This window comes from Triturus cristatus, chromosome 2_2 (genome assembly GCF_964204655.1).
Source record: "Triturus cristatus chromosome 2_2, aTriCri1.1, whole genome shotgun sequence".
Classification (NCBI taxonomy): domain Eukaryota; kingdom Metazoa; phylum Chordata; class Amphibia; order Caudata; family Salamandridae; genus Triturus; species Triturus cristatus.
The window spans coordinates 466,877,112-466,904,638 of record NC_140582.1 but is presented as its reverse complement, the minus strand read 5'-3'; the positions used below and the strand labels follow the sequence as shown (position 1 = coordinate 466,904,638).

The window sequence follows — 27,527 nt, the reverse complement described above, 5'->3', positions numbered from 1 at the left end:
TATCCAGAACCTCCAGTCTTTCGACGCCTTTAGTCATTACAGGATATACATACAATCTATCCTGATAAGAGCGCAGTCCTGCTGGTGAAGTCTAATGGCCTTGCGCATCATTCTGATGTAACACATAATCCAGGAATCTGGCATTTTTTTATGACTTCCCCGAACACTGTGAGGTTTAGTCATTTCATGATGTACATATAAGCTATTCTGGGAAGAGCACAGTTGAGCTGTTATATCACAGGGTTTTGTGCCTCAACCAGATGTACTGTTGCGCTCGCAAAATACTGCACAAATTACCACTCGATTGTACTTCAGTGTCTAAATGTATTCCCCTTGTAAATGTATCCCCCTTGTTAGTTTTATTTTATCTTTAGCCTTTTGTCCACAATACCCGACTATTTGGTCATTTGCCTAAGATGTGCCTGCTCCATTGCCAGTCACAGCGGCCATCTTGTGAAAGACAAGTCTTTAAAGTAAGCATGACTAGCCTGATCCGGGTCTATTTCATTCGCCCCTGAAGGCCCCGCTCCATTGGCAGGCACAGTGGCCATTTTGTGAGAGACGCGGTCTAGTTTTTGAAGTAAGCATGACTAAGCCGATCCGGGTCTCTTTAATGGCCACCGGGAGACAGATGCGGTAAGACCCTTTTGACCATATTTCTCATTTTTCCAAGGAAATAATAAGGTATCCATTTTCCTTCCAGGATAAGCAAAGGCACCGGGAATTCCCTCCCCAGTTCCTATCTCGTTTACCTTTAGGAAACTCTAATGACTATCTCTATATTCCCATTTTAGGGTGTGACTACAAGCCCCTCTACCCCTGCAGATCATTAGGCATATTTCTGCCTAAACAAAAGTATGTGTCATTGGTATGTAATACTAATATTTTGTTATATGTTGTATGTCACGTGGTGTCTTCTTCACAAGTGAATGAATGAATGAATGAAAGGGCATTTGTAAAACGCATGGCTACCCGGGAGTGTCCCAGCGCTAAGGACCAACACGGACGAGGACGGACTAGGGAAACAGCAGAGTCTTGAGTTGTTTGCGGAAGATCAGATGATTGGAAATCAAGCGTAGGTGGAGTGGCAAAGAATTCCTGAGCTTGGAGGCATTGTAGGAGAAGAGCCGTCCGCGGCTTCTGGCCCTTCTTATTCTGGGGACCTCGGCCAGACGCAATTCGTCCGACCAAAGTGTTGTATTTGCTTTGTAGGGGAGAATCAAGGCTGAGTTAATGGAAGGGCCTGTCCCTGACCGTGTTTTATGAGCAATACACAGGGTTTTAAATCTGATGCGTTCTTGCATAGGGAGGCAGTGGAGAGAGCGTATTGACGGTTTAGCTGATTGCCTATTGGTTGATCCCATCAATAGTCTGGCTGCGCTGTTCTGGACTAGCTGGAGTTTGGAAATTACTGAGGAAGGGGAGCCCAGGTATAATGCATTCCCATAATCCAGCCTAGAAAGTATAATACCTTTTTTGCTGGTGGGGGAAGAAGAGGGAGGATTTTTCGTGCAGTTCTAAGCAGACAGAAACAGGTAGCTGCTGTCTTCCTGGCCTGTGTCCTGAAATTCAAGTCCTGGTCCAGCCATATGACCAGACTCTTAATCTCAGTTTTAGGGGTAGGTGGAGGACCCATGCTCAGAGACCACATCAAATTGGAGTTGAAGCTGCAGGAGTTACCCAACACCATAATCTCAGTTTTTCCACTGTTGAGCTTGAGCTGGGATGTGTCCATCCACTTCGAAATGTCTTCTAGACAGGTGTGGAGACTGTTGGTTTTTATGGTCCGCCTGGTTGAGTGCAATCACTAGTTGCGTATTGTCCACATAGGTCACTATGCGGACTCCTGAGGGGGCTACAATGGCTGCCAGGGGGGCTATATACACGTTAAAAAGGGTTGGGCTAAGCGAGGAGCCCTGTGGGACCCCGCTTGTTAAGGGGGCCGGTTCGGATAGGACATTCTCCTGAAAAACCTCAAAGGTTCTTCCCTCTAAGCAGGATCGCAGCCATTGAAGCACGGTGCCTGTGACTCCTATATTCTCAGATGGTGAGTTAGGGTATTGTGGTTTACCGTATCAAACGCTGCGCTTAGGTCGAGGAGAATGATGGCTGTGGAACCTCCTGAATCAAGGATTTTTCTGCTTTGCTCTACTACTGCCAGCAGGGCCGTTTTGATACTCTGATGAGGTCGAAACCCCGTTTGGGAGGGGTGAAGCAGATTATGGGTTTCGAGAAATCCCGAGAGGATTTGATTGACATACTTTTCTGCCACTTTACTTATTCCTGGTAGAAGAGATATTGGACAGTAATTTCCCAGTTCTGCTGGATCTAGGTTAGGTTTCTTAAGTAGACCTTTGACCACGGCCTTTTTCCAGCTAGAGGGGACTATTCCTGTATCTAATGATGTGTTAATCAAGTTCAGTATGTTAGGAACTAAAGTGGCTGTAGGAAGGTGGATATCTGACTATGGTTACCCCCAACTTTTTGCCTAGTGTCTAGCTGGTTTTTCGACTTAGTTGGCCTGAGATCCTGCCATTCAGGGTCTCAGGCTGTCTGCTCTCTCTGTAAAATGGACTCCATGTACCCTAGGTACATAATCAATTGGTAAGGATCACCTTATTGGACCCTGTATAGTGTACCCTAGGTACCCAGGGCATAGGTGTACCCTAGGCCTCCCAGGGGCTGCAGCATGTATTATGCCACACCTGGTCTGGCCTTCCAATCAGACACAACTGGCTGATCACTCAGCTGGGGCAAGGTCGTGTAATCACCCCTTGCTTAGATATAGTATGCCTATATCTGCCCTTATATATAGACACATGTGTACCTATCAGTCACTCCTATGGCAGGCCTTAACAATCCTGGAGGCAGAGTGCTTGGTAACATGTGAGATGGTGCTCTAGCATGAGCTGAGCCTGTCTGCAGCTTTCGGAACCATGTCCTTATAGCTGTTCTATGATATAGCCTACCATATACTCTTAAAGTGCCTTATAATCTTAAACGGTTATGGTAACTATGGTTTGGCTTTATCAAAACATGTCGTGTAAGGTGTCTAACACTTTGGAATAATACCCCCATACCATTTCTGGTGATGAGGATATTATTCCTCCCTTCTAGAGGGAGAGACATGTTAAAATCCTACTTTGCTGTTTATCTCTAACCAAAGCCTCAGCATCACAAAATGGATGCTGCTGCCACAGACACAAGTCTGACCTCCTGCTGCTGGGAGTGATCCCAGCCAGGGAGGCCTGGACAATAGGTTTCCTGCTTGGGGAGGTGCTAGCACCTCCCCAGACAGCCTTTAGTGTATTGGGGCAGGGTGGGCTGAAAGGAATGAGACATGCCTGGGGCACACAAGGTGTTCCTTGCATAGTCCAGTTCAAACCGGCGCTGGGGCACTCCAGCCCCAGCTCTGGCGCGAAACTGGACAAAGGGAAGTGGGTGTAACCACCCCCTCCCAGGTCCCACCCATAAGGCGTGACCTAGCAGGTATCCCAGCCCCCCAGATTAGTATAAGAGTGGGAGTTGGGCCTCAAGAGATTAGATTATCCTGAACCTGCAAACTTGAACAGAAACTCTGGACCTTCGACATTCGACGAAAGAAGAAGACTGAAGAATCTCCCTTGTAGCCAAGGAGTGGCTACCCTGTGCAAACAGGCACCATCAAGAGACTACCCTTTGCTTTGCGACCGTTCTACGAGGAACCGACTGCAGAGCCCGACCAGAGCCTTGACTTCCAGACTTCTCCGACCCTCATCCACATCTGCAGCAGAGCTGAGATCCGTGGAGGCGACGAGCGACGTGGGACCGGCTACCTGGGAAAAGTGGCTAGTAACTTACAGCGCAGCTTCTGAGGTACCCTCGAAGTTGTGCACCGGGGATTGAGAAGCCCCAACCCCAAGCACCATCTGCACCGAAGATCAGCCCCCCACACTCCACGAGTCCTGCGTGGGGCCCTTCAGCATTTTCCTGCTTGCCGCGTCTGTCCGGTTGCTTGCCCTCTGGCTAGTGGCCTTTGTGACGACGCTCCCTGAAATCTTCTGCGCTGGTTTGGCTCCTCCTGACTGGCTCCCGCTTCTCTGCAAAGAAGAAGCACCCCAGACCTTCCTGGTCTGCACCAGAAGCAAGTCCTTTGTTCTTCGTGGGTTCCGCTTGCCAAGGCTTGGTGAGTCCTAGTCCAACTTCGACGCCGCCGACAGCAAGAGCCTTCGTGGGACAGCTCGCCTCCTGGTCCTGGTCGTCCTCGACGCTTCCTGGTCCTCCTGGCTGCAGCGACAAGCTTCACCTTCACCTGCAACTCTTCACGACATCGCCTGGTTATCCTGGTTCCACGTGGTCACTGGCTAGTGATCTTGACTCTGTCCCTTCTGCTTGCAGGTTTCTTCTCTTCTTGATCCCAGCCTTGGGATCCACCGGACACTCTCCCCTGACTACCTGTCAGCATCTTTCTTCAAGCATCCATAGGAGTCGACGACGAAAACGACGCATCTTCACCCCTATGCACCCGCAGCCTGTGGGCTAAGTAACTTGGGTACTCCGGTGCTCATCAGGATAGTGACTATCCTAGTGTCTAGTTTTCAAGTCTCAACTTCCCAGCTACTCCGGAAGTGTCCTAAATCTATCTATTTCTAAACTGTAACATTGCTATTGACTTTTACGCATTACGCGTGAGTGTTTCCACTCTGCACACGAATCCCGTGGGCCTCCCACTTCCTAACTAACGCTAGTGTAGTGTAGCCCCAGCGATTCCCTAGGCCTAGGCCTATTCTATTTCCGTGACAGTGGTTCTTATACCACTTACTTAGTATATGGTTTGCGTGGCCCCTAGGGCCTAACTGTATTACTTACCTGTGTGACTTACTGTATGCATTAATAAGACTGTGTTGTACTTACCTCTAAACTCATAAAGAGTGCTGAGGGTTTGCTTAGAATAAATACACTTTATTTTATATATATATCTGTTGTGGTGTCCTTTCATTTGGTATTCAAGGGATTATATATGGTATCACAGCTGGCTTCACATGCCATTCAGAGTTTAGCCTAAGACTGCTCTTGTCCATGCTACCACTAGGATAGCTGGTCTATAAGGTTGACTTTACAACCAATCACCATAAGGGTATTTGGACTGATATAAGGTGTACACTATAACTAGTGACATCATACATCAGGCCAACTTCTCACAGTGGCCACTGCTTGTTTCAGGATATTAAGTGGCGCTGGGTCCCTAGGAGACCCGCGCTTGACGGCGGACAGCAAGGTGAGCAGAGTTTCCGGGGACAGAGGGGGGAAGGTCTCAAGAGTGAATTCGGTGTTATGTGGGTCTGGGTTGATCTTAATTTCCAGATCTTCATCCCTCTGTGGTAGGTATTCGAGGATTGATTGTACCTTGTTGTTGAAAAAATTTGCTAATTTATTGCACCGTTGGCCAGAGAGGTCAGGGGCAGTGCGGGAACGGGTGATTTAAGTAATTTTTTAATAATGGTGAAGGTTTCTCTGGGCGAGTTATGGGCTGATAGGATCTTGTCCTCGTAGTAAGATGCTTGGGCTTTTTTAGTTTCTGCCTTATACAAACGGATAGCTGCTCTGTATTCAGATTTTTTTGCGGGGAGAAATTCTTTCCTCCATTGCCTTTTCTTAATTTTACATTGTTGTTTAAGTGTATACAAATCAAGGGAGAACCAGGGTGCGTTGTGAGATCCGTCAGACTTTTTTATTCTGGTCTTAGGAAGGACTGAGTCAACTGATTGTTCTATCCAGTTTGAGAAATCTTCATTTGGTATGGCTGGGCAAGGATTCGATCTGGGTTTAGTTCTTTCTAGTTCTAGAATCCATTTCTCTAGGGGAAGCTTGGACCAGGGGCAACCGAGGGTCCAGGTAGGTTGAGAAGGAGGTTTTATGTATTGAGGGGACCAGGAGATGGAGATCAAAAAATGGTCTGTCCAAGGGAGGGGGGTAGGGTCAGACCCTTGAAGGTCCTCTAGACTTGAGAACACCTGGTCTAGGAGGTGACCTTTCTCATGGGTGGCTTGTATAATTGTTTGCGTCAATTGAAGTGCTTTTAAACTGCAATTTGTAATAACCACTTTTCTTCACAAAGACATCTGTGTGATTGACTTCTTCCACCACAGATGATCGCACAAAATAGCTGTTAAGTACACCCACTATAGAGGAGTACATTGATTGAGATACGACGCCGCATATATAAAGGGCCTGCCAGCTTGGCTGGTAGGCAGGCTTTTTAAATTTTCCTTTTGCTTTATTTCCTACAGATACAGCGTGTCAGTGTACAGCCGTATGTATTAAATATCTGGTGAACACACATAAGGTGTGCACCCCACCGTTTCCTATTCACATGATACTTTAGGAGTGGTACGCATGGGGCTGGCCCTCGTGTGGTCCTGAAGGAGAGCTTTAGGGGAAAGCTCGAAACATGTCGACCCAGTACTAGGGACTTCATACTCATTACAGTTAGGTCTTTCCCTAGTATTAACCCCTGATTTTAAAACATACCGACTAGGAATAAAATATTAGCTCACTAGCTAGGTATTTTTAACCTAATTTTTTCCGACTCCACATCACTGCACCACACATTTTCCAAAAAACTGCGCACCTACGTGGTTCGCAAGTCGCAGCACGCCTCAATCTGCAGCGGATTGAGAGGACCCCAATGATGAAGTATGCCACCTAGGGGTAACCCTGGTGGGTGAGGGGACTCTAGAAAATAATTTTTCTGTCTGGAAAGAGGGTATTTCACACATGTTCAGTGAAATCCCTGTTCTTCCTATGGTTAGGTTTCTAATTCCGGTATTCCGGATGTTCTGGAAATGCACACAGCCCTGTGTGCCATGCCCTCATACACTGCATGGGTTATAGGTAAGTCACCCCTACTGCAGACCTTACAGCCCTAAGGCAGCGTGCACTATATCCCATGTGTGGACATATCTGCATTACCCTGCAAGATATGACCCTGCAATATCTGAGCCATTCTTGGATATTGTAAGTGCACATAGAAGCCATAGAGAGTACATGGGCTGGATACTTGTCATTATAAATTTCCTAGCTCCTCGATTGCTTCACTGTACCCTAAGATGTTTTGTACCAAACATCTTGTCTTAATAAATCCTCACTAATGCCAGCACTGGATTTATTAATAAATGCATGCAGGAGACCCTTTAGAGAGCCTGCTGAAAACCTACTGAGCATTGGTTTGGCCTCTGACTAGTCATTGCCAGCCTGCCACCAGACTTGTTTCTAACCTCATGCGGTGAGAGCCTGCGCTCTCAGAGGCCAAAACAAAGCCTACTTTGGACGGAGGTGCTTAACACCTCCAGGCCGGAATGGTCTTACACAGCGGAAAGCCCTGCTGCAGAGAAAATCAGCTCCAAATCCTGCCTACTGCCTCAAGGACTTAACAGTTGTGGTTGATCCCACTAAGTCTGGTTTGTTGACTTGCTGCTCCACGGCGACTCCGTTGCAGCACCCTAACCAGAAGAGGTACATCAGTTCCGGAGGGTCAGATCTACATCCCACCAAGTTTGGAGACACCAGGACCTACTGGAGCCGCACAGTACTAATACCCGGGGACCCTAGAGTGGCTCCCACCAGGCTTACCTTCAAGTCCTCCTGTGCAGTGTCGATCCAAGTGGTCCCCTTCATCGTAGCGCACCAGCTACCATAACCCTCAGCACCCTGGCCGAATCCGGGACGCTTCCAATCTGCTGTCCTGGAACTTTGGACCTGGTCCTGCTATTGACCTAAAACGAGAAGGTGAAATTCATAAAAGTATTACCTGATTTTTTTAATGCATTTTTCCGCTTTTTCCCATTGACTTAAATTGCGTAATTGTGCACAAAAGTGATCTATTTTGTGAACTCTGAAAGTACTCACTGTAATCGAAGTTCTTGGTCTTAAAAATTTCACAAAAAACAATACTATTTTTATAAATTGGTCTTGTATATCTCATTTATTGCCTCTGTGAGGTCAACAAATGCGTAGCACTACCCTCTGATAACCCTAACAGCGCGCACCACAAATAGATCGTTAGTATTATTGATTTTTGCCTCAATCAAGGGACTCTTTGGACTCTCTGCACAGTATACTTCGTTTTTAGTACACTATATAGAGAGCCGGTTCCTATATTTGGAATCAAACTTCTCATATTGCTAAACCCACACTGATGTCAGTGTTGGATTTACCAATACATGCACCCAGAGGGCACCTTAGAGGTGTCCCCTGAAACCTACCAGCTTCTGGTGTCCTTGCTGACTGGTTTATACCAGTCTGCCACCCTAGACGTTGTTCTGACCTCCTAGGGAGAGAGCCTCTGCTCTCAAGACCCACAGAACAAAAGCCTGTCTGGGAAGAGAGTGTAGCACCCCCTCCCACAGGATGACCTGCCCATTAGCCTTCCTTGGGCTGCAAGCCTCAAAGGGCTGCTGCCTTTGAAATGCATATCTGGCTCCTCATAGGAGAGGAAGCCAACGCCTTTCTCCAGGACCCCCTTGTCACCTAGACAAGCGAGAAAATTAGCTAGTCAGGTAGACGTTCTAACTCCAGGCTGGTACCACGCCTAAGGTGGGCTACTGTAAGGTGGACACGTTTTCCAGAAGTAGCCATCTTTGTGGTGGCATACTTAGGATTTTTGGGATAGGGTTATGCCCACTTCCAACATGAAGTGGTCATATAGGGGTTGTAGTGACCCTGAGGGTCAGTGGCCAATTGGCTACTACCCTACACTTCGCTAATGCTCCTTAACTCTGCTACCAAACTGATGTGGCGGTAATTTCACGGTAATTTCTCAATGCAAAACATCATTACCTCTTGTTAACCGCTTTAAGGGGATGGACCTTTGCCAACTTGTGATCACCCTCAGGAGACTTTGCATAAACATGAAAATCAAATCCAGATAAGATTTAAGGCAATAATGAGTTATGAGTAGTTTTAAAGGGTTTTATTTTCTAGTCAAAAGTTAAGGTTTTCTGACTCTTTATTCATTAGTCAAATATCAATCAGGTTACAGAATTGAGAAATAGGAAAAAATAGAATTAATACAGAACATATTATAGATTGCATACAAAGCACTTCATAAAGGAAGATCCCTATTTCTAATGGAAAATGAGGCATAAAAGTCAGTCAGGATCTCTTAACCCTTTCGCTGCGGCGGGAATTCCGCCGCAGCGCTGGGGGGTGCGGGGGGGGCAGCGCGGTGGCGCTGTGCTCATGAGCCACGGTTGAGCTGTGCTCATGACGGAACGGTTCCGTCATGACTCCGCCCATTTGTGTTGTCCCCCCGCACAGGCGGGGAAACAGCGCCGCGTAGGCGGAGCGCCCGCCAACGGCCGTGACATGACGGAACCGTTCCGTCATGAGCACACTGCAACCGTGGCTCATGACGGAGCGGCTCCGTCATGAGCGGGGAAGGGGTTAAAGAGTTCAGGAAAATATAATTCTAGAGTGAGTTTTGCAAGGCTAATCAATAATTGGCAAAAATCTCCCATAAAAAGAAATAAATGCATAAGACAAATACATCTTTTAAAAAACAGTTAGTCAAAGCATAAACTTGGAGTTTTATCATCTAAACATGTCCTGTTCCTCTTCAGCTGGTTCTCTCTGTCCTCGCTCTGCCTCTCTGTGTCTGACACGGAAGCTGCTCATGAATAAGCCCCTCCTTTCTCTCTCTTCGCAGAACTTAAAAAATAAACTGTGTGTTCTGCCTGGTGTCCTGCTTGCAAAAAATTAGCAAAAAGCCTACACCTCTTAGCTAGCAACCAATATTTCCATAAAAAATACACATGACTTGGTCTTCGTAGCTTGTCCAATAGGAGCTTCAGAACTCATCGACACCCCATGGGCTGACTGGACACGTCATCAATCAGGCGAGTTCTTGTAACACAATTGAGTCTTGTGATAAATGATCTCATCTCCTAACATCCTAAAATCAATTACATTTTCTTCAACAAAAAAGTATTAATTTATGCGCGAACAGAGAATACATATTATGAGAAAAATGTGTGCTTTGCAGTTTTCTCTCTGCGTGATGAAGTGAACAAAGCTTTAGACAACTGCATGGAGATAAAAGTATTCAACAAGTGAAGGTCTTTTCATGAAGAGACGGAAACAGGAGGCGTAAATGATAAGAAAGGTATTTTCATGAAGAGACAAACAGGGAGGAAGAGCATTCCTTTCATATCTTCAAGGCTGAAGGCTGCAGTGAGCTGAGCCTGCCCAAGCAAATTCAGCCTTTCTACACTGTAAAATGCGTGTTAATTCAGCACAATTATATGCTACTTTGAAAGTTCAATATTCATTTTCTAAATTTAATGTACATTCTATAGTGAGGTTAAATCTAAAATAAACACAATCAAACAACCATGAATTAAATAATTGAGCATGGTTTTACATGATTTAATTAGACTGAAAGCATCTGACCAGGCCTCATTCATCTTTTCATTTGCACCAAAACTCTGCGTGCCATTACAAAAATAAATAAAGTTTGTGTCTGAAATTCAAAACGGAGCAATGCCTAAATCTAGGTGAAATCTGGGCTCCATCACATACTTTGGAATTCTGGGACAGGGTTATGCCCACTTCCAACAGGAAGTGGTCATATAGGGGTTGTAGTGACCCCGAGGGTCAGTGGCCGATTGGCTACTACCCTACACTTCGCTAATGCTCCTAAATTCAGTATTTAGGGGATTCGCTGGCACCAGAGAAACAGATCCTGACAACTTAAGGACTCCGAAGAGCCGCAAAAGAAGAGAGGAGGGAAGAGACAGCTGACCTGGTACCAACCCTGCCAGCCTGTCTGCATCCCTCCTCGAAAACTGCACCAAAGTCTACTCGTCCTGCAGCTCTTGACTCCGGAAACCTGGGGGGACTGCCAGCCTTCACTAAAGACCCAAGGTCTCCCATGAACCTGTTCTCCTGCACCCTCCGGAACTGCCAAAACCCGACACCTGAAGCAACCACTACTCCTATTGCCCGAGTTGAAGTGGGCCATTGGCGTCAACAAGGTCCCCTAGCCTTCTAGTGCTAGAGTCCATTGTGCTTTCGCCCCTCGTGGACTACCCGACGTCACCTGCAGCCTCTACAAGCAGGCCCCCTTGACCGTGACTGCTTCTGGTAAGAATACCCGACGCCTATAGTCTCCTCTGAAGCAGACCCCAGGTGTCCCTATTTCCTGAGCATCGCAAGCTTTGAACCTCCTACCCCCTGTTTGTTCACCCCGTCTGGCCTTCCAGCCAGAGCCTGCAGCCTCTTTTCACAGTGACAGATCTCCATAGAAACCTATTGGGCTCCCCCTGCTGATTTGCTTCCGGCCGCCCTCATGCCGCTGGTGGTGTACTGCTGGTGCTGCCTTGGCCCTTGCCCTCCACTCACCTTAACTCCTGGAGATTGGTCTTGTAAGTGGCTGTACTATACCGGGTTGCAGAACTTGTTCTTCCTTCCATAGGATAACATTGCTGAACTCAGAATTTGCAATGTGTCCACTTTTTAAAGTGAAAAGAATTTATATTTAAAAACGTACTTATGTGAACGAGTTTTCTCTGATGCCTAAACATATATAAAGATACTTGCTATTTTTATAAATTGGTGTGGATCTCCTTCTTAAATGGTGTCTCATTCATTGATTATTTTGTGTATTTGGAAATTTCTTGCACCCCTCCATGTTAAGCCTAAGGCTGGCTTGACCACACTACCTTCTAATAGGGCAATTTGGGATTGCATAGCAAGTCCCTGTTCACTCATAGGGGAACCCCTGGACTCTTTACAGGGTATATCAGGATCCTGATATATCACTTAAAGAGCCAGCTTCCCACACTCAGGACAAAGAAGTGAACTCCAAGAATCGGTTGGCAAACCACCTGTTCAAGCCACATGCATACAACAAGCTAGAAGAGGCCTTTTCCTGTAAGTACCCAGCTGACAAGTGGCAACTGGACTGCACGGGACACTCCTATTGTCCTCTAACTGACACCCTCCAAGTCCATAAGTGCTTCCCCTGAGATCATGGGGGGGCTTTAGAAGCCTGTGTGGGATTAGGACTTAAAGGACTAAAGTCAAAAGGTAAACTCTTTGACCAGGCAAACCTGGCGTGCGTATCTGACCTGGGTTCCATCACAGTCTGCCTCAAATTGGGCCTAGGTCCCTGTCTACCATGACCATTGACTATCATTGAATTATACAATTATTAATATCCGCCTTTGTTAATTGCTGTCTGGGCTGTAGTATTGTTATTTTGCACACCATGGTACCTCAGTTTGGACTCAGCAATATGTAAATTAGTATTGTCACTGATCCCTTAGGAACAATCCAGCCTGAATTGCTAGGGCAGGTCCTCTATGAATCAGAGCACAAGCAACCCAAGACCGGTTTCGCCCTGTATGGAGCTCGTCAGTCGGGTGCAGCATTTTTCCAGTGGCACAGGAAGCTCAGTAGGATATTCTTCATTTTATTTATGAATGTTATAGCAGTATATGCTTTGTTCCATGCTTTTTGACTGTTGAGAGCCTGACCATGCCCAACTGTCTTTTTTTTTTTTTTTTTCCAGCACCTATCTCTTAGTGGATCCCAGTGAGCGTGAGGAGCGAGTCATGGATGGATTGTTGGTAATTGCGATGAATAAACACCGTGAAATCTGTACAGTCCAGTCCAGTGGAGGGATTATGCTGCTAAAAGATCAGGTAAAGTAAATGTGTGGATTTCTATAAACCTTTTAGGTTGATTCCACTGTGGCAAGTTTTCTGACTCTACCCTTCAGCCCCCTGCAGCGTGCCACTTTGTGCCGCTACAAATTTGCCTTGGTAAGTTTGGAACATGTACTCTGGTTATTCCTAGCTCTCCTGGTCCACGTTTTGGCATTCTGGTGGGGGTTGGTTATGGGGCCTGCTAACTCTATGCAAAGATTACACACCCCTCGTAGAGGAATCTTCTCTACACTGAGCAGCAAATCATCGCTTTGGGAACTAGCAGTCCTCAGTAAGCTTAGGCTCCAGTGTTGTTTGGATCTGTACTCCGAAAGTAGACCAAGCTTGCAGGTAAGCCCCATTTATTTTTTAAATATAAATACCTTTTTATTTATTTTACCCTTGGTAATGTCTTAAATCGTAGAAATTATTTAATGGTACACAATGCCAGTATACATCCATGGTGTAAATTGCATTAAGGCAAACTGCCAAAATGTTATTGTCCACTATACATAGATTTAAAAGCTTAAAATAAGTTATGTTTGCATTGTCCCATAGAAGTATGACCGATGAATGTAAAGAGTATTTCACATAATATAATATTAGCATTCTCCTTTGAATAACTAAGCTCTGTTTTACTTTGATTGTTTTGTGGCTAATAGAATATCAAACTTGTAATGAATGGCAAAATTACTGAAAGAAGATGTCTACTGGTACTAAGAAAAAGATTGTTCCAAAAAGTGATGGCCCAGGTGCTGAAATATATACTGGTCTTTAGTTTACCTATGGACTTGGGTAAGCATTGAAAAGTGTTGGAGAAGTCCAACTTGACTTTGGTTTGTAGGGCTAAAAAAGAGGTAGTGGATGATCCTTATTTATTGGTGATGGGGCTAAAAACTGTGACCCATGTATAGCTCCTGGATTTGATCTATATGATCTCATTCATAAAGTGAGTGCCATCGCAAATTCTGGCCTCTCTGGCTATAGACAAATGGCCCTCTGAGATCAAGGGAGAACCAATTTAGCCCCAGTCAGTTTTCAAACACCTAACTAGGACATGGGAAAGAGATCGACCCTGTCCCCTCACATACATGGCACCCATATATCATACATAAAAGAATGATTGATGCAAATTGCAGAGATGCTACGCTCTTCCAAATCTTACTTGTCAAACTCTACGAAGTAGCTTTCGAGACATAACACAGTACCTTACATTAGAAAGTGCGGAGTATGAAGCCGGAAATATGGGAATAATATTCACTAAAATTGCCACCTGTAAAGCGACAAACTTTTCAATACCATCTACGGCCAAACTGAAAAACCAAAGATGCAACAGCATAAAGCACCTGCTCACAGGGGACAGCCATCAGTCTTTCTTTGTACATCCTCCGATTGCATGCCGTCTCATAAAGCTTTTTTCTGTTCTATTCCTAGAACCCTGCATAGAAAATTGACCTTGAAGTTAGCCTTTGGAATGTTCCCAACACTTCCTTTCTATTGAATGACCCTTTCTTTACCCTCCATCCTCTATAGGCCTACCTGTCTCAGAGTGTGGTCTACTCTCTTGCATGTCTGTTTGTCTTACTGACTACTATATTTCTGCACTCTGACTTTTCCTTATAAATCACAAACTCTTCCTCTTTATAATAATTCCTTATAGTATAACAAAAGTTAACCTCCTATAGCCAATCTACTCTTCTCACCAACCACTTCCATGAATTTGCCCTAACGATCACATCTAACCCTTGTTAACTTAGTCTACCCCAAAGAAACTGGAGGATATGCATTAAGCTGTTTCATAAGAGCATAAAACTAATCCCAATAACAGATTATAATCACTAGATTAATCACTTAACTTGGATTCCAGAGTAGTGGGCTGCCTTCTATAATCACTTCAACGCCTAGTAGTAGTGCTGTATAAATGCACTTAAAGAATATATCAATGCCATATTTGCTTGATAAAGTGGCTGCTCGTTTGTCTCTCCCCTTTGCATTGGGAGTTTGACTGTTGCTTTGCTGAGGCTATACCATGCAGTGATAGTGGAGAGACATATGCAAAAATTAATATAAAAATACTAGTGCCAGATTACTTGTACACCACTTGAAAACTGACCTCAGACACGGGAATCCTGAAATTAAGGTAATTGTTTACTTTGATTTGTAGCTACTGTTTGAATAGTCACCTATATTTAGGTTTCTTTAGCACCAAACCCAATACTTGGACAAAACCTTTGAAGCCATGGACACAATATATTGGGGAAACGGGAATTATTTTGTTTTTATTGTTGGTTTGGCTGTTGAGAGAATTTGAACGTACCATATCTACATGAATATGATGGTAGTGTATAGTTACAGTGGACATATTGACCAGAAGCCCAGATTACAAAGTCCAGTTTTACAAGAAAAATCTGTTACTAGGAAACTTAAGCTAAAAGCCTATTTTTACACTGATTATAGTTTATAAACTCACCGTGACCTCTGTTTTATTCAGTTCTCCAACATTGGATATGTTTTATATTTGCATGCTTGAATCATTCCCAGCCATCACTCTGGGAATCCCCGGTACATTAAAATAGCAGACTACATACAGACTATACTATATAATGTAAAATGGCCATAGGCCTGAAACAAAATTGTATGTTTAGTGGTACATCCGCCTCATTTGAAAGAACCCAAACTTCCGCCAGTGAGGTGGAAGCTTAAGCTCTCCTATTCCCCGTAGAGGCCATCCTGGCTCAGATTTCTACTGCACATATGTGAGGGAGTCAGTCCCCATCAGAGCCTTACATTTTTTCCATGCCCTGGAATCAAACCAGCCCTATCTTCAGCACTACTGTACTGTGAGTTGCATTTAGCGAATATTGTTACAATTTCTGGACACTGGAGATCATTTGGTCTGACAATCAACTGTAACCATGGCTGACAAAGAGAAGTGATTTCTTTTTAAAAGCTGGTTATCTTGTGGCAGCAAGAAGATTTTCACTGATGACCCAAGCTCAGTGTATGGTCTTTATCCTAAATATAAGTCAGCAGAATGTAAGATTTGTAATTCCTTCTCACCTAAAACTCTAAGTTCAGAGAAAGGGGGATGGCATTAATTATTTATGAGTGAAGAGTATTGTCATCCTTATAAAGTAGATGCCCTCTCTTCAGGGAAAGATTCAGTGAGAGGTGCCACACTGTTCTGTTTCATACAGGTGCCCTGATACAAGCTCAGGTAGTAACCAAACATTTCATCTATATTTCCCCTGCCATTACACTACATAACGGTTATTGGTACTGACCTTTTACCTAGTTACGGTACTGCATACAGTTTCAGAAAACTAGCCTCATTCATTATGCATTAGGATTCTTGGAATCTCAGCAGGACTACCATCTCCTGCATAATAACTATGTATATGGGTCATTCCTTCCGTCATCCTAGTTCGACATGACACAGCAATGTAGATCCCCTGAGGGTACCACTTTGGGTATATAAACACCATATCGCTGCTGAAGCAGGTAGAGGAGAAAAAGGACTTCCATGCGGATGCACTGACGCAAGACGCTGAGGTTCCTGCATGCAGACACTCCAGCTCGCAGTGGTCAGACATCCTACGCGGGGTGTCCATCTCGAGACCAAGACCGGGTCACACAGTCTCTCACTTCAGGTAATGGGGTTGACTTTATCCTAGAGGGATTCTTAGCTCTACACCGTCATACATGCTAGATGCACTTAGGTACATCTGGTTAGGGTTGCATCGTAGGTGTACGCATTATTACTGTCATGTATTTTTTTACCTGCCTGTATTCATTGTTTTAGGACTATGGTAGGAATCTACAGTCCTTTTACCCTGTTGGTGCTTATAAACATTGATATCTGTTTCTGTCTTATGGTTGTTTCAGCACACCTGTTTTACACTAGAATGTCGCTGGTTCAATAAATGCTTATTGAAAACGTCCCCACCGTTTATTATGTATAGACTAAGTGAGCACGAGTGACTGAGCGAAAAGTAATGTACTGTCATGTCGATAGTTACCAAGAACTATTCTCTCCTTAGTAAAAGGAGTTTACAGTGGCTCTGTGAGCTAGCTGGTATATGGGTGAACATACCAGGTGGGGTTGTCTGGAATCAGTCTGGACCCCAATCCCACAGTCTATGTTGTCTAAATGCACAGATCCTATATAGGTTTATAGGAACTACACAACATGGCGCCGCCAACATTGGTTTGGTACTTATTTAACGGTCATATCTGAGTAGTTCAGTCGTGATGTTCTCAGAGACCCCTACTTACACCTTCCCAGATGTCTGGAGTGGGAAGGGAAAAATCTGCCACAGCGGAGTAGTTATTGCCTATCTATTGGCTGTAGGTTTATCAAGCTTGAAGGACAACCAGTTCCCGATTGTGCATAAAATCTTATCTCCGTTTCCTTGGATCTTTTTCCTTTTTCAGTAATGGCTGATGAAGACGCCAGCGCAACTTGCAAACGCTGTAGAGGAAAGAGAATAAGAAGGCAAAATAAACATTTCAGAAAATGTCAGAACTGCCCTTACTTTAAAACTAGCAGACTATGGAGTCACAGCTAGGGGTGGGACAGTAACATTTGTGATTGAGGCACACGAATCATATATAACAGAGGTATTCTATTCATGGGTTAAATTCCCACAAGCAGATGCACGCACAAATACATTTCACTCTTACACAGAAGATGAAACGCCAGATGAGTACTGTCCGTAGGAGGACATTGAAATTCCACTCACCTACTCAGAGCACATAAACTGGGTTAAAGGCACCCTCCCTCACACAAAATAAAAAGTGAGACTCGGTCCGAGATGGAGCAACTTGGCCAGTCCTAGCAGCTTACACACCGCAATCAGACATTGACACAATGCCAGTAGCAGTCTTACGTCCACTTCATAAAGAAATAATAATAAAACTTTACAGAAACCTGACACAGTTTGTGACGAGAACACTCACACTTCAGCCAGCAAGGGTTAAACTGGCAGGACTAATTCAGGGATCTACAACTAAAATAACTCCACAAACTCTAAACGCAGTTATGGGTAAAATGCACACTAGACGTGGCAGGACAAATTCAGGGATCTACAACTAAAATAACTCCACAAACTCTACACGCAGTTATGGGTAAAATGCCCACTAGACGTGTGCATATTGCGGTGGAAACACATAAGTTAAATGAAATTACAAATTGAGGGGGACAAACCCAGAAAAATTAATGTTCTTTTTTGGGAGAACCTGACTTACGGATATGACCTCCTTTTGGCTGAAAAAGATTGGCCGCCTGAAATCGTTATGGCGTGCCCAAAGGGAGAAACTGTAATTTTACCGGCTTTTTCTTACCTCGTTCTAGTATACCTAAAACATTCATATGCGCAGAAGTGGGCACTAGCACTAGCTCCAGCATTATATCGCAACCTTGTTGGGTGGGATGCTGAGTCACCTCCCCATGCAATCCAGTAAAAACTACTCCAACTCCACAGAGACAGTACCCAATAAAACAAGAAGCGAAAAAACAGGTCAGAGATTTTAGATCAGTTTCAATACCAGGGTGTAATTGAAACTTGCACCTCTTCAATGAATAATTCTTTGTTTCCTGTAATGAAACCCGATAGCGCATACCATCTAGTTTTAGACATCTTAACACATGCATTGAAACATTTGCAATACAGAATGCACACAGTGCCGCATTAATGAATAACATTGTGCGGAAAAAATACAAAACAACATTAAATATCCCAAATGGATTTTTGCCCAAAGTAGCGCCCGAGAGCAGGTATTTGACCGCATTCTCTGCGCTCGGTTCTCAGCATCAATTTTGTCAACTCCCCCAAGGGTATAAGAATAGCTCTGGGTTGTTCTCAGCTATGGTAACAAAGTACTTCAGGATTTGGATGAAGAGGCATTGTCCTATGTAGGTGATATTTATCTGACGGATCATGATTTAATGGATCACTTGACCAGGGTGAGCAACATAATTTTGGGATTCGCCTCTGAGGGCTTCAAATTCAACTTTAAAAAATCAAAAATAGCCCACCTCAATGTCCTATTTTTGGGCTATGAGCTTTCAAGTGAAGGAAAAAGCCTGGCAGCTAACTTTTTAGAAAAGTGTGCGCTGCTCCAACTTCCTAAATCGTTGAAAAACTTACAATCCATATTGGGATTCTTGAATTTTTGCAGAACCTATGTAGGAACCTGGGGTCACCAGGCCCTAAGGGCGGTAACGTGGTGCGAGCCGGTCGGGCAACCAGAGGGCTATGTGTTAAGCAACCATACACCACACGCTTCTCATGGACTAGGGACACACACAATAAGTGACGCCACACCGTTGAAATTATGCAATTACTTCAAGTTTATCCAAGTATAGCTGGTCAGTTGCAGTTCAGGAAGTAACAAGGCGATACATGCATCATAATACCATCCATCAGCAAATACGGCAATCCTGGCGATATTTATGCAGTGCCTAACCTCATTCAGATACCCACGGCAGTTGGCTAAGTGCGGGTGATTATAGCGCTGCGCGCGCTAAGCGAGGCCTTTCCCTGAACAGGCCGTCTAACACAGCACGATACTCGTAATAGGTGACATCGGGTACATTAACATGGAGCCTGTAGAACGGAGCGCTCCTCGTAATCGATGGCCCCTAATCCTGTGAAGCAAAGCATATAAAACCAAGCGCTATGCGCAATCATTTACTTGTGAATACATTTGAGCAGGGCATATAACACAACGCGTTACTCTTAATCAGTTGCCTGTAACTACTTCTGAGCAGAGCATATAACACAATGCGCCGCTCGTAACCCTGGGCATGTAAATACTTTCGAGCCGGGCATATGACACCACGCGCTACTCGCGATCATTAGCAAGCAAATACTTTCGAGCAGAGCATATAGCATAACACGCTACTCGTGATCGTTGGCATATACATACTTTCGAGCAGAGCATATAACATACCACGCTACTCGTGACCCTTAGCATGTAAGTACTTTCAAGCAGAGCATATAACGTAACGCGCTACTCGCGACCATTGACATGCAAATACTTTCGAGCAGAGCATATAACATACCACGCTACTCGTGATCCTTAGCATGTAAGTACTTTCAAGCAGAGCATATAACGTAACACGCTACTCGTAGTCCCGGTCTCGCAGGACGTGGAAGCGGAGTCGGTGGCGTGAAGCGCCACGCGAGGGTAATGTCAGTCAGTACTTGGGAAGGCTTCCAGCGGGGAGTGTTCCCGGACTCGAGGAGCAAGTCCCTATGCTCCGGTGCAGTTCACAGAGCACCGCGCTCAGTATCGCGGAAGGGGGGACACGGACAGGATCCCTCGGCGGGGTCTCTCCGTCACGCAGGCAGGGGAGGGGACTCCCACGGAGGGGACAACCCGGGCCAAGTGCGGTGTGGTTCCCAGACCAGTAGGGGGCGCACCAGGGGGGATCTCGGCCTCCGGGCTTACCTCCGTCTCAGCGTCAGCAGGCGTCCGTCCTCACGACGATGGGGGAACTCGGCCCCGACCTTGCGCTCTTCCTCACACGGCTGCGACGGCAGCGGCGGGGCCCCGGGCTTCTCCTGGGCCTTGCGACACAGCAGGGCACCTCTCCAGGCCTCCAGGCCGCGGCGGTGAGTGCGCTGGTTTAGTCGTCGCAGAGGGGGGGGCTCAAATTAAGGATGGGGGTAAAGTGCTCAGCGGAGCACGCTGCCGGGGGTCCCAGACCAGGGCAGGGAGCGCGGGGGTCACAGCGCTAGTACCTGGTCGATCCCCGGTGGCTTGGCAATCGGTTTAGTAATTAGTTCAATAGGTTAGCTTGGACACGCAGTCTCAGCTCTGGCATTCAAGGCTTACAGCTCGCTCTTGTCATGCAGTCTCAGTTCTTGCAGTTAGGTTTCCATTCTCAGTTGTCAGAGGAAGTCTTGTGGCGCAGATGTATCTGGCGCCCTTAAGGGGTTCTGTTACTGGGGGTAGGAATGGAGAGGGCGACTAGATCCTTCCTAGTCAGGCTGGCAGAGAGTCTCTGGGTCCTCCTACTACTGGGCAAGATCAGTGGGATTCACAGGGCACCTCACTCACTTAAGAGGCAGTACCTAAATCCTGTCACTCTCAGAGGCATAAGTCCCTGGCTAGGCCCTACCGCCTACACTCCTGGTGGATTCTTCTAGCTCTGCTTCACCCCAATGGCCAACTCACCACAAAAGTTTCCCTCCCACTCTTAAGTAGCCCTAGGTCAGGTGACCTCTAGCCAAGGCGGCAAAAGTAAAACCCCACCTCCCTTCTAGAAGGTTCCAGCATATTCCAGGAGCTTCCCCACTCTACCTATGGGACAAAAAGGCGGGCTGGTGTCGCAACATTGTTGTGGGTCCCAGCCAGCTCCTGGCAGCTAGGGTGCTACTATGAAAAACGACCACCCTGCAGTAGCAGGGGTCTGTGGCAGCCATCTTGGGAGAAGGGAGCACCTGCACCTTAACACTGATTGGCAATGAAAAGGCACCCGGAGACCTAGTCCAACATAAAAATGAGGGTGGAAAAAATGAGGCACGATACAAAAATAGAAGGGGAGACCACCCTAGGGCTGACAGGTCCAACATGCGTCCCCCCCAGCCGAAAGAGGGGAGAGCTACCCAACCTCTAGGGAGTTCTCTTCACTAAGGCGGAAAAACCTGGAGAGACCGTCAGCATTGGCGTGGTCAACTCCGGGCCGATGTTCCACCCGAAAGTCCATCCCCTGTAGGGAAATGGACCACCTCAACAACTTGGGGTTTTCGCCTCTCATCTGCATGAGCCAGCGAAGGGGGCGGTGGTCGGTCTGGATAAGGAAGTGAGTGCCAAAGAGGTACGGCCTCAACTTCTTCAGAGCCCATACCACCGCGAAGGCTTCTCTCTCCATGGTGCTCCATCGCCGTTCCCGAGGGAGGAGTCTTCGAGATATGAAGGCCACAGGTTGGTCTTGGCCCTCGGTGTTGAGTTGCGAGAGCACCGCACCTATGCCGTGCTCTGAGGCGTCGGTCTGTACAATAAATTCCTTGCTGAAATCGGGTGTTGCTAGTACTGGAGCTGTACACATCGCATTTTTCAGCGTATCAAAGGCTTCTTGGCATGCAGCTGTCCATATGACCTTGCGAGGTTGTTTCTTTGAGGTCAACTCCGTCAAGGGGGTAACGATGGTACCATATCCCTTGACGAACCGGCGGTAATACCCAGTGAGGCCGAGGAAAGCTCGGACCTCTGTTTGGGTCTTGGGGGGCTCCCAAGCCAAGATGGTTTCAATTTTGGCCTGGAGGGGTTGCACCTTACCTCCGCCCACCAGGTGTCCCAGGTACACGACAGATCCCTGTCCAATCTGGCACTTGCTGGCTTTAATGGTTAAGCCAGCGCGTTGCAGCGCCTGCAATACCTCCTGGAGGTGTTGCAGATGGTCCTCCCAGCTGCTACTGAAGACAGCTATGTCATCCAAGTAGGCTGCTGAGAAGGACTCCAGGCCAGATAGTACCTGATTCACTAACCGCTGGAATGTGACCGGAGCATTTTTGAGCCCAAAGGGCATCACTCGAAATTGGTAGTGGCCCTCTGGGGTGGAGAACGCTGTCTTCTCCCGTGCTCCGTCGGCCATGGCAATCTGCCAATATCCGGACGTCAGGTCAATGGTGCTGAGGTACCGGGCTGCTCCCAGCCGGTCCACCAGCTCATCTGCACGCGGGATGGGGTGAGCATCTGTCTTCGTGACAGGGTTCAACCCCCGGTAGTCCTCACAGAACCGAAGTTCTGGCGTCGTACCCGGTGGGGCCGCTTTCGGCACCAACACCACTGGACTAGCCCACGGGCTGCTGGAAGGTTCTATCACCCCCAGCTCCAGCATCTTTGCCACCTCACGCTGGATGCTATCCTTCACTCGGTCAGAGAGCCGGTAAGACTTGTTCTTTACCGGGGGGCTATCCCCTGTGTCCACATCATGGGTACACCAATGAGTGATTCCAGGCGTGAGGGAGAACAACGAGGCGAACTGTCCCAGGACATGGCGACAGTCCCTCTGCTGCTCTGGGGTCAAGGATGGGGAGAGGACTACACCTTCCACCGAACCATCCTTCTCTTGTGCCGCAAGAAGGTCAGGAAGAGCTTCACTCTCTTCCTCTTCGCTCCCATCCGTCACCATAAGGAGAGCAAGCTCCGATCGCTCATGGTGCGGCTTCAGGCGGTTGACGTGGAGCACCCTGAGGGGCTGACGGGTTTTTTTTTACATCCACAACGTATGTGGTCTGGCCTCGCCTCTCCACAATATCGAACAGGCCAGTCCACCGGTCCTGGAGGGCACAAAGCTCCCCAGGTTCCATAACCCACACCTTCTGTCCAACGTCTAACTCGACCGTCCGAGCGTTGCGGTCATACCACTCCTTCATCACGGTCTGGCTAGCCTCCAGGTTCTCTGTGGCTGCCTTCCACAGCTTGGCCATCTGGCTGCGGAACGCCAGCATATAGCTGACAATGTCACGGGGAAGCTTCTGTGAAGTCTTCTCCCACCCCTCTTTCACTAAACTGAGGGGACCCCTAACGGGATGGCCATAGAGCAATTCAAACGGGCTGAACCCGACTCCCTTCTGCGGTACCTCCCGGTAGGAGAATAACAAGCAGGGGAGGAGGACGTCCCACTTACGCCTCAAGCCTTCTGGAAGGCTTCGGATCATCCCCTTCAATGTCTTATTGAAGCGCTCTACAAGTCCGTTAGTCTGGGGTGGTAAGGAGTGGAGAACCGGTAGGTCACTCCACACTCCTTCCACATGGCCTGCATGTAGGCCGACATGAAATTTGTGCCCCTGTCCGACACCACGACCTTCGGGAATCCCACTCGGGTAAAAATTCCCAACAGTGCCCGCGCCACCACCGGTGCAGTGATGGTCCTCAGAGGAATAGCCTCTGGGTACCTTGTGGCGTGGTCCACCAAAACCAAGATGAACCGGTGTCCCGCGGCGGTCGGAGGGTCCAATGGCCCAACAATATCGATACCGACCCTCTCAAAAGGGGTCCCGACCACGGGGAGCGGTTCCAACGGGACCTTCAACTTAGTCCCCGTCTTGCCACTAGCCTGGCAAGACTTGCAGGTCTTGCAAAAGGTGTCTGAGGCAATCCTCATCCTGGGCCAATAAAAATGGGGGACTAACCGTGCAAAGGTTTTGTCCTGGCCCAGGTGTCCAGCTAAGGGTATCTCGTGCGCTAACTCCAGTAGGAAGGCCCGGTAACATTGGGGGACCACTATGGCCCTTGAAGACCCATGTACCGGCACCCTGGGCTCACTGTATAGGAGACCATCCTCCCAATACACATGATAACCTCCCAGTTCCTGACTGGCCACTTGAGCTTCGGCCTGCCGCCGCATACCCTCAAGAGTGGGGCACGTCCTTTGTGCTTGACAAAATTTCTCCCGGGTAGGCCCTCCTTCCACTTGTAAGTCAGCAAGGGTCGGCAAGTCCTCCACAGGAACGACATCTACCTCCGCGGACTCCGGGGGCTCCTCTGCGGCCTCCCCATCCGAATCACGGGGCATGTCCTCTACCACCTCCTTCTTCCCACGTTTGGGTTTGGGTTGGGCCATGATTCCAGGCTCCAACTCCGGGTGAGTTCCATGCCGGGCAGCCATGGACCGCGTGCTTACGCAAGTCCACCCTGGTAATCCCAGCATCTCAGTGTGAGCGTGAAACTCGACGTCCTTCCATTTGGTGTGCTCCAGGTCGTTCCCTAGCAAACACCCCACAGGCAAGGCAGGGCTCACAGCAACTCGCAGTAGGCCTTTGACTCCTCCCCACTAGAATGGAACACGAGCCACTGGATAGTGACTCAAACTGCCGTCAGCCAATACGGCCGGATGGAACTCCTCGGGGACTACTTGGTCTGGGGACACCAGCCGCCGCACGACAGTGGTCATGCTGGCCCCTGTGTCTCTCAGAGCTTCCACCTCCTCCCCATTAATTCTCACCCTCTGCTGATACTTAGCAGTGTTCGGGGGCAGGGGCACTACGGGGACCACTTCTCTATCCCAGAGTGAAACCAGCGTCAGGCCTGTCCACTCCCTTCCCTATCTAAGGGCAGCTCCACCCCAAGCGCTATACTACTCACCCCGGGACTTTTCCCGCCCAATGGGGCTGGTGGTCGCTTGCGACACTTGGGATCTCCTCTGTAGTGTCCAATCTCCCCACACTCGTAGCACCGCACAATCCTTGGCTGCTGACTCCTGTCAGGGTAAGTGGGTCTTGTGGAATTGGACGGGGGTGGGGTTCCTACTCCCTTCCCAAACTTATTTTGGGGACCTTTCGAGAACTCCACCTTTTTATCTCCCCCCTCTTTCTTCTGGGGGAAACCCTGTCCGCCTTTCGAGCCATCTCCCCCGGGGCCCTTGTGAGACACCCGGGTGCTCACCCAAATATCTGCCTCCTCCGCAAGCTCTCGAGGATCCTTCAGCTTGCGGTCCACCAGATGTTGGCGCAGCTCCGGAAAGCTCTTATCCAAGAGGTGCTCCCTTAAAAAAAGATCGTACAACCCTTGGTAGTCCTGCACCTCGCTGCCACGCACCCAACCATCTAGTGCCTTCCTCGCATAATCAAAAAAATCTACCCATGTCTGGGTGGACAGCTTATGGCTGCCACGAAACTTCTGCCTATACTTCTCGGGGTTCAGGCCAAACTTCTTTAACAAGGCCTCTTTCATGGGGGCGTACTTAACCTGATCCGCCTTGGCCAAATATAACAGGGTGTCCCTAACAGTGGGAGGTATATACCGGTAGAGACCACCTCCCCAGTTACTCTCGGGTACCCCATGGGCCGTTAAGGCTACCTCGTATGCCTCCAACCACTTCATGATGTCATCCCCTAATGTATAATTGGCTATGACTTCTTTGGGTAGGTAGAATTTTGGTTCTTGAGGTTCCCTGGGTATGCTGCCACCATTGTCTTTGTTAGACGCGTTCAATTGGAGGGCGCGTAGCTCCAGCTCTTTTAACTGAAGCTCGTGCGCCAGCTTCTTCTCCTCCATTGCCCATTTCTTATTGTCAGGCCTCCAGAGGACGAAGAGGCGGTAATGGGGGCAACGTTGGGGTCTTTCTGCTGCCCAGAACTGAACAGAAGGGCAAAGAACAATTCATGGACTGAACTACAAAGAAAGAGGAATTCCAAGATGGCGGCCGCTCTGGAAGCAGAAGCGGCAGTCTAGTCTTTCTCCCCACAGGTGTTCCGAGGTTTGGAGAGGCGCGCGCTCCTAGAGGACGACGCACTTCACTGAGGAGATTCAGAGAGTAGCATCTTGACATTAGAGTTCCTGAGGAAAAGGTCAGAGAGAATAGAATTAGAGTTAGTTAGCGCCAGGTTTTACAGAATAGATTTCCAAGTCAGAAACCTTTTCACACTCCAAGAAACCCCCTGAAGAGAATTTTCAGGAAGATTTACAGAGACAGTTAAGACGACGAAATTCTCTTCAACCCTCGAGAAGACATTCAATGCATCTTCGAGTATCCCGAGCAGATAGTCGGAGGTCTTTTGGCGCCATCCTGTGACAGAAAAAAGAAGACCGAAGCTAAGTACTTTTGAGAAACATGAGAGATGAATGAGAAAAGTATTTGACAGGAAAGATTGCATAGAAAACGTATCTGATAACTCAAGTAATCAGAAATTCACCCCTTTAGTAGAAAGATTTATGTGCAGTCAAATAGAGATGAAGAAAATAATACAAAATACACTCAACACCGTTCACTAGTACAAGATACCTAGAAATAAGGAAAAGTAAAGTAAAGACAAGTTTAGTACTAGAACCGAATAGAGAGAAAGCACAACTCTGCTAGACAAAACACAGGAGAAGAGGACAAGCAAGAATATTCCCACTCCAGAAGTAAGCCCAAAAAATAATTATTTTTTAAGTTAAGAAAGAAACAAATAGAAAAGGCAAGGGGAATAAGAAAGAATTAATAGAAAGATGTTTTGTAGGAAAGAGAGTCGGCAAGAAGTGACCAGACCCACAGAAAAGAAAAGAAAACACCACACAACAAGACAGACATACAGAAGAGGGGCACAGTGCTTGAAACCCAGGGTAGGTGTTAAACACATAGAGAGTGTTAGAAGTCGAAGGGAGTAGAAAGTAATAGTGTCGTGTTTGTTTCAAGGTTCTCATTAACCAGAGCTGACAACAGAAATAAGAAGAAGCCGAGGAGTATAGTGAAGAACCGGAGTTTCAGGACCAGTCTCTTCTTTGTTTATTATTTTATCCACTTCCCCTTCCCCCCTGCGGGGTAGTTTCGGAGTCCAGGGGAACGTTCCTGGAACTCTGGCTGCCGTGTAGAGGGTGTTGGGAACTAGCATCTCTGTTCCTGTGCAAGCACTTCAGGATACGTCATCTTGACCCTGACACTTATTCTCCCTTTCCCTTTCTCTTTCCTGCTCCAACTTGGCTAGTTCCCATCTTAATTGCCTCTCTTCCCTTCTGTCCTCATACTCCTTTGGAGACGCGCTCCTACTAGACCCTGTCCTACTACTGGCCCCAGAACATCTCCCTGGGGGCACATTTTCAGACTCCTCTATGTTTACGATATCTAGGACTTCCTGGGCGCTCTCCTCCTGAGGTGCATCTGGCGCCTCCTGTCCCTCATCCCCTCTCCCTTCTGGGTGGGCTTCTACCCATGCCCTAATGGCGGTACGGAGTTCCGGCCCTTTGGCCTTCCGCATCCCAGGCACCCCCATCTCCTGCGCGAACTCCCTCAGTTGCCTCACGGTGTACCCCTCGAGGTCCGCTAGCCGGGATTCCATTCTGGCAGGTGGGGACCTAGACACTAAGGAGAAAATTCCTAGGGTGAGGGCAACAGTCAATAGCTAACCA

General features: G+C 47.4%; 1 protein-coding gene across 1 annotated transcript in view; it reads left to right on the top strand.

The window, feature by feature from the left end:
- The window catches only part of EXOSC9 (exosome component 9), a 447,763-nt gene that overhangs the window by 133,898 nt on the left and 286,338 nt on the right, over positions 1-27,527 (top strand). Inside the window, exon 7 of the mRNA XM_085641570.1 lies at positions 12,551-12,683. Coding sequence (XP_085497696.1) covers positions 12,551-12,683 — 133 coding nt within the window. The remainder of the gene's footprint in view (positions 1-12,550; positions 12,684-27,527) is intronic.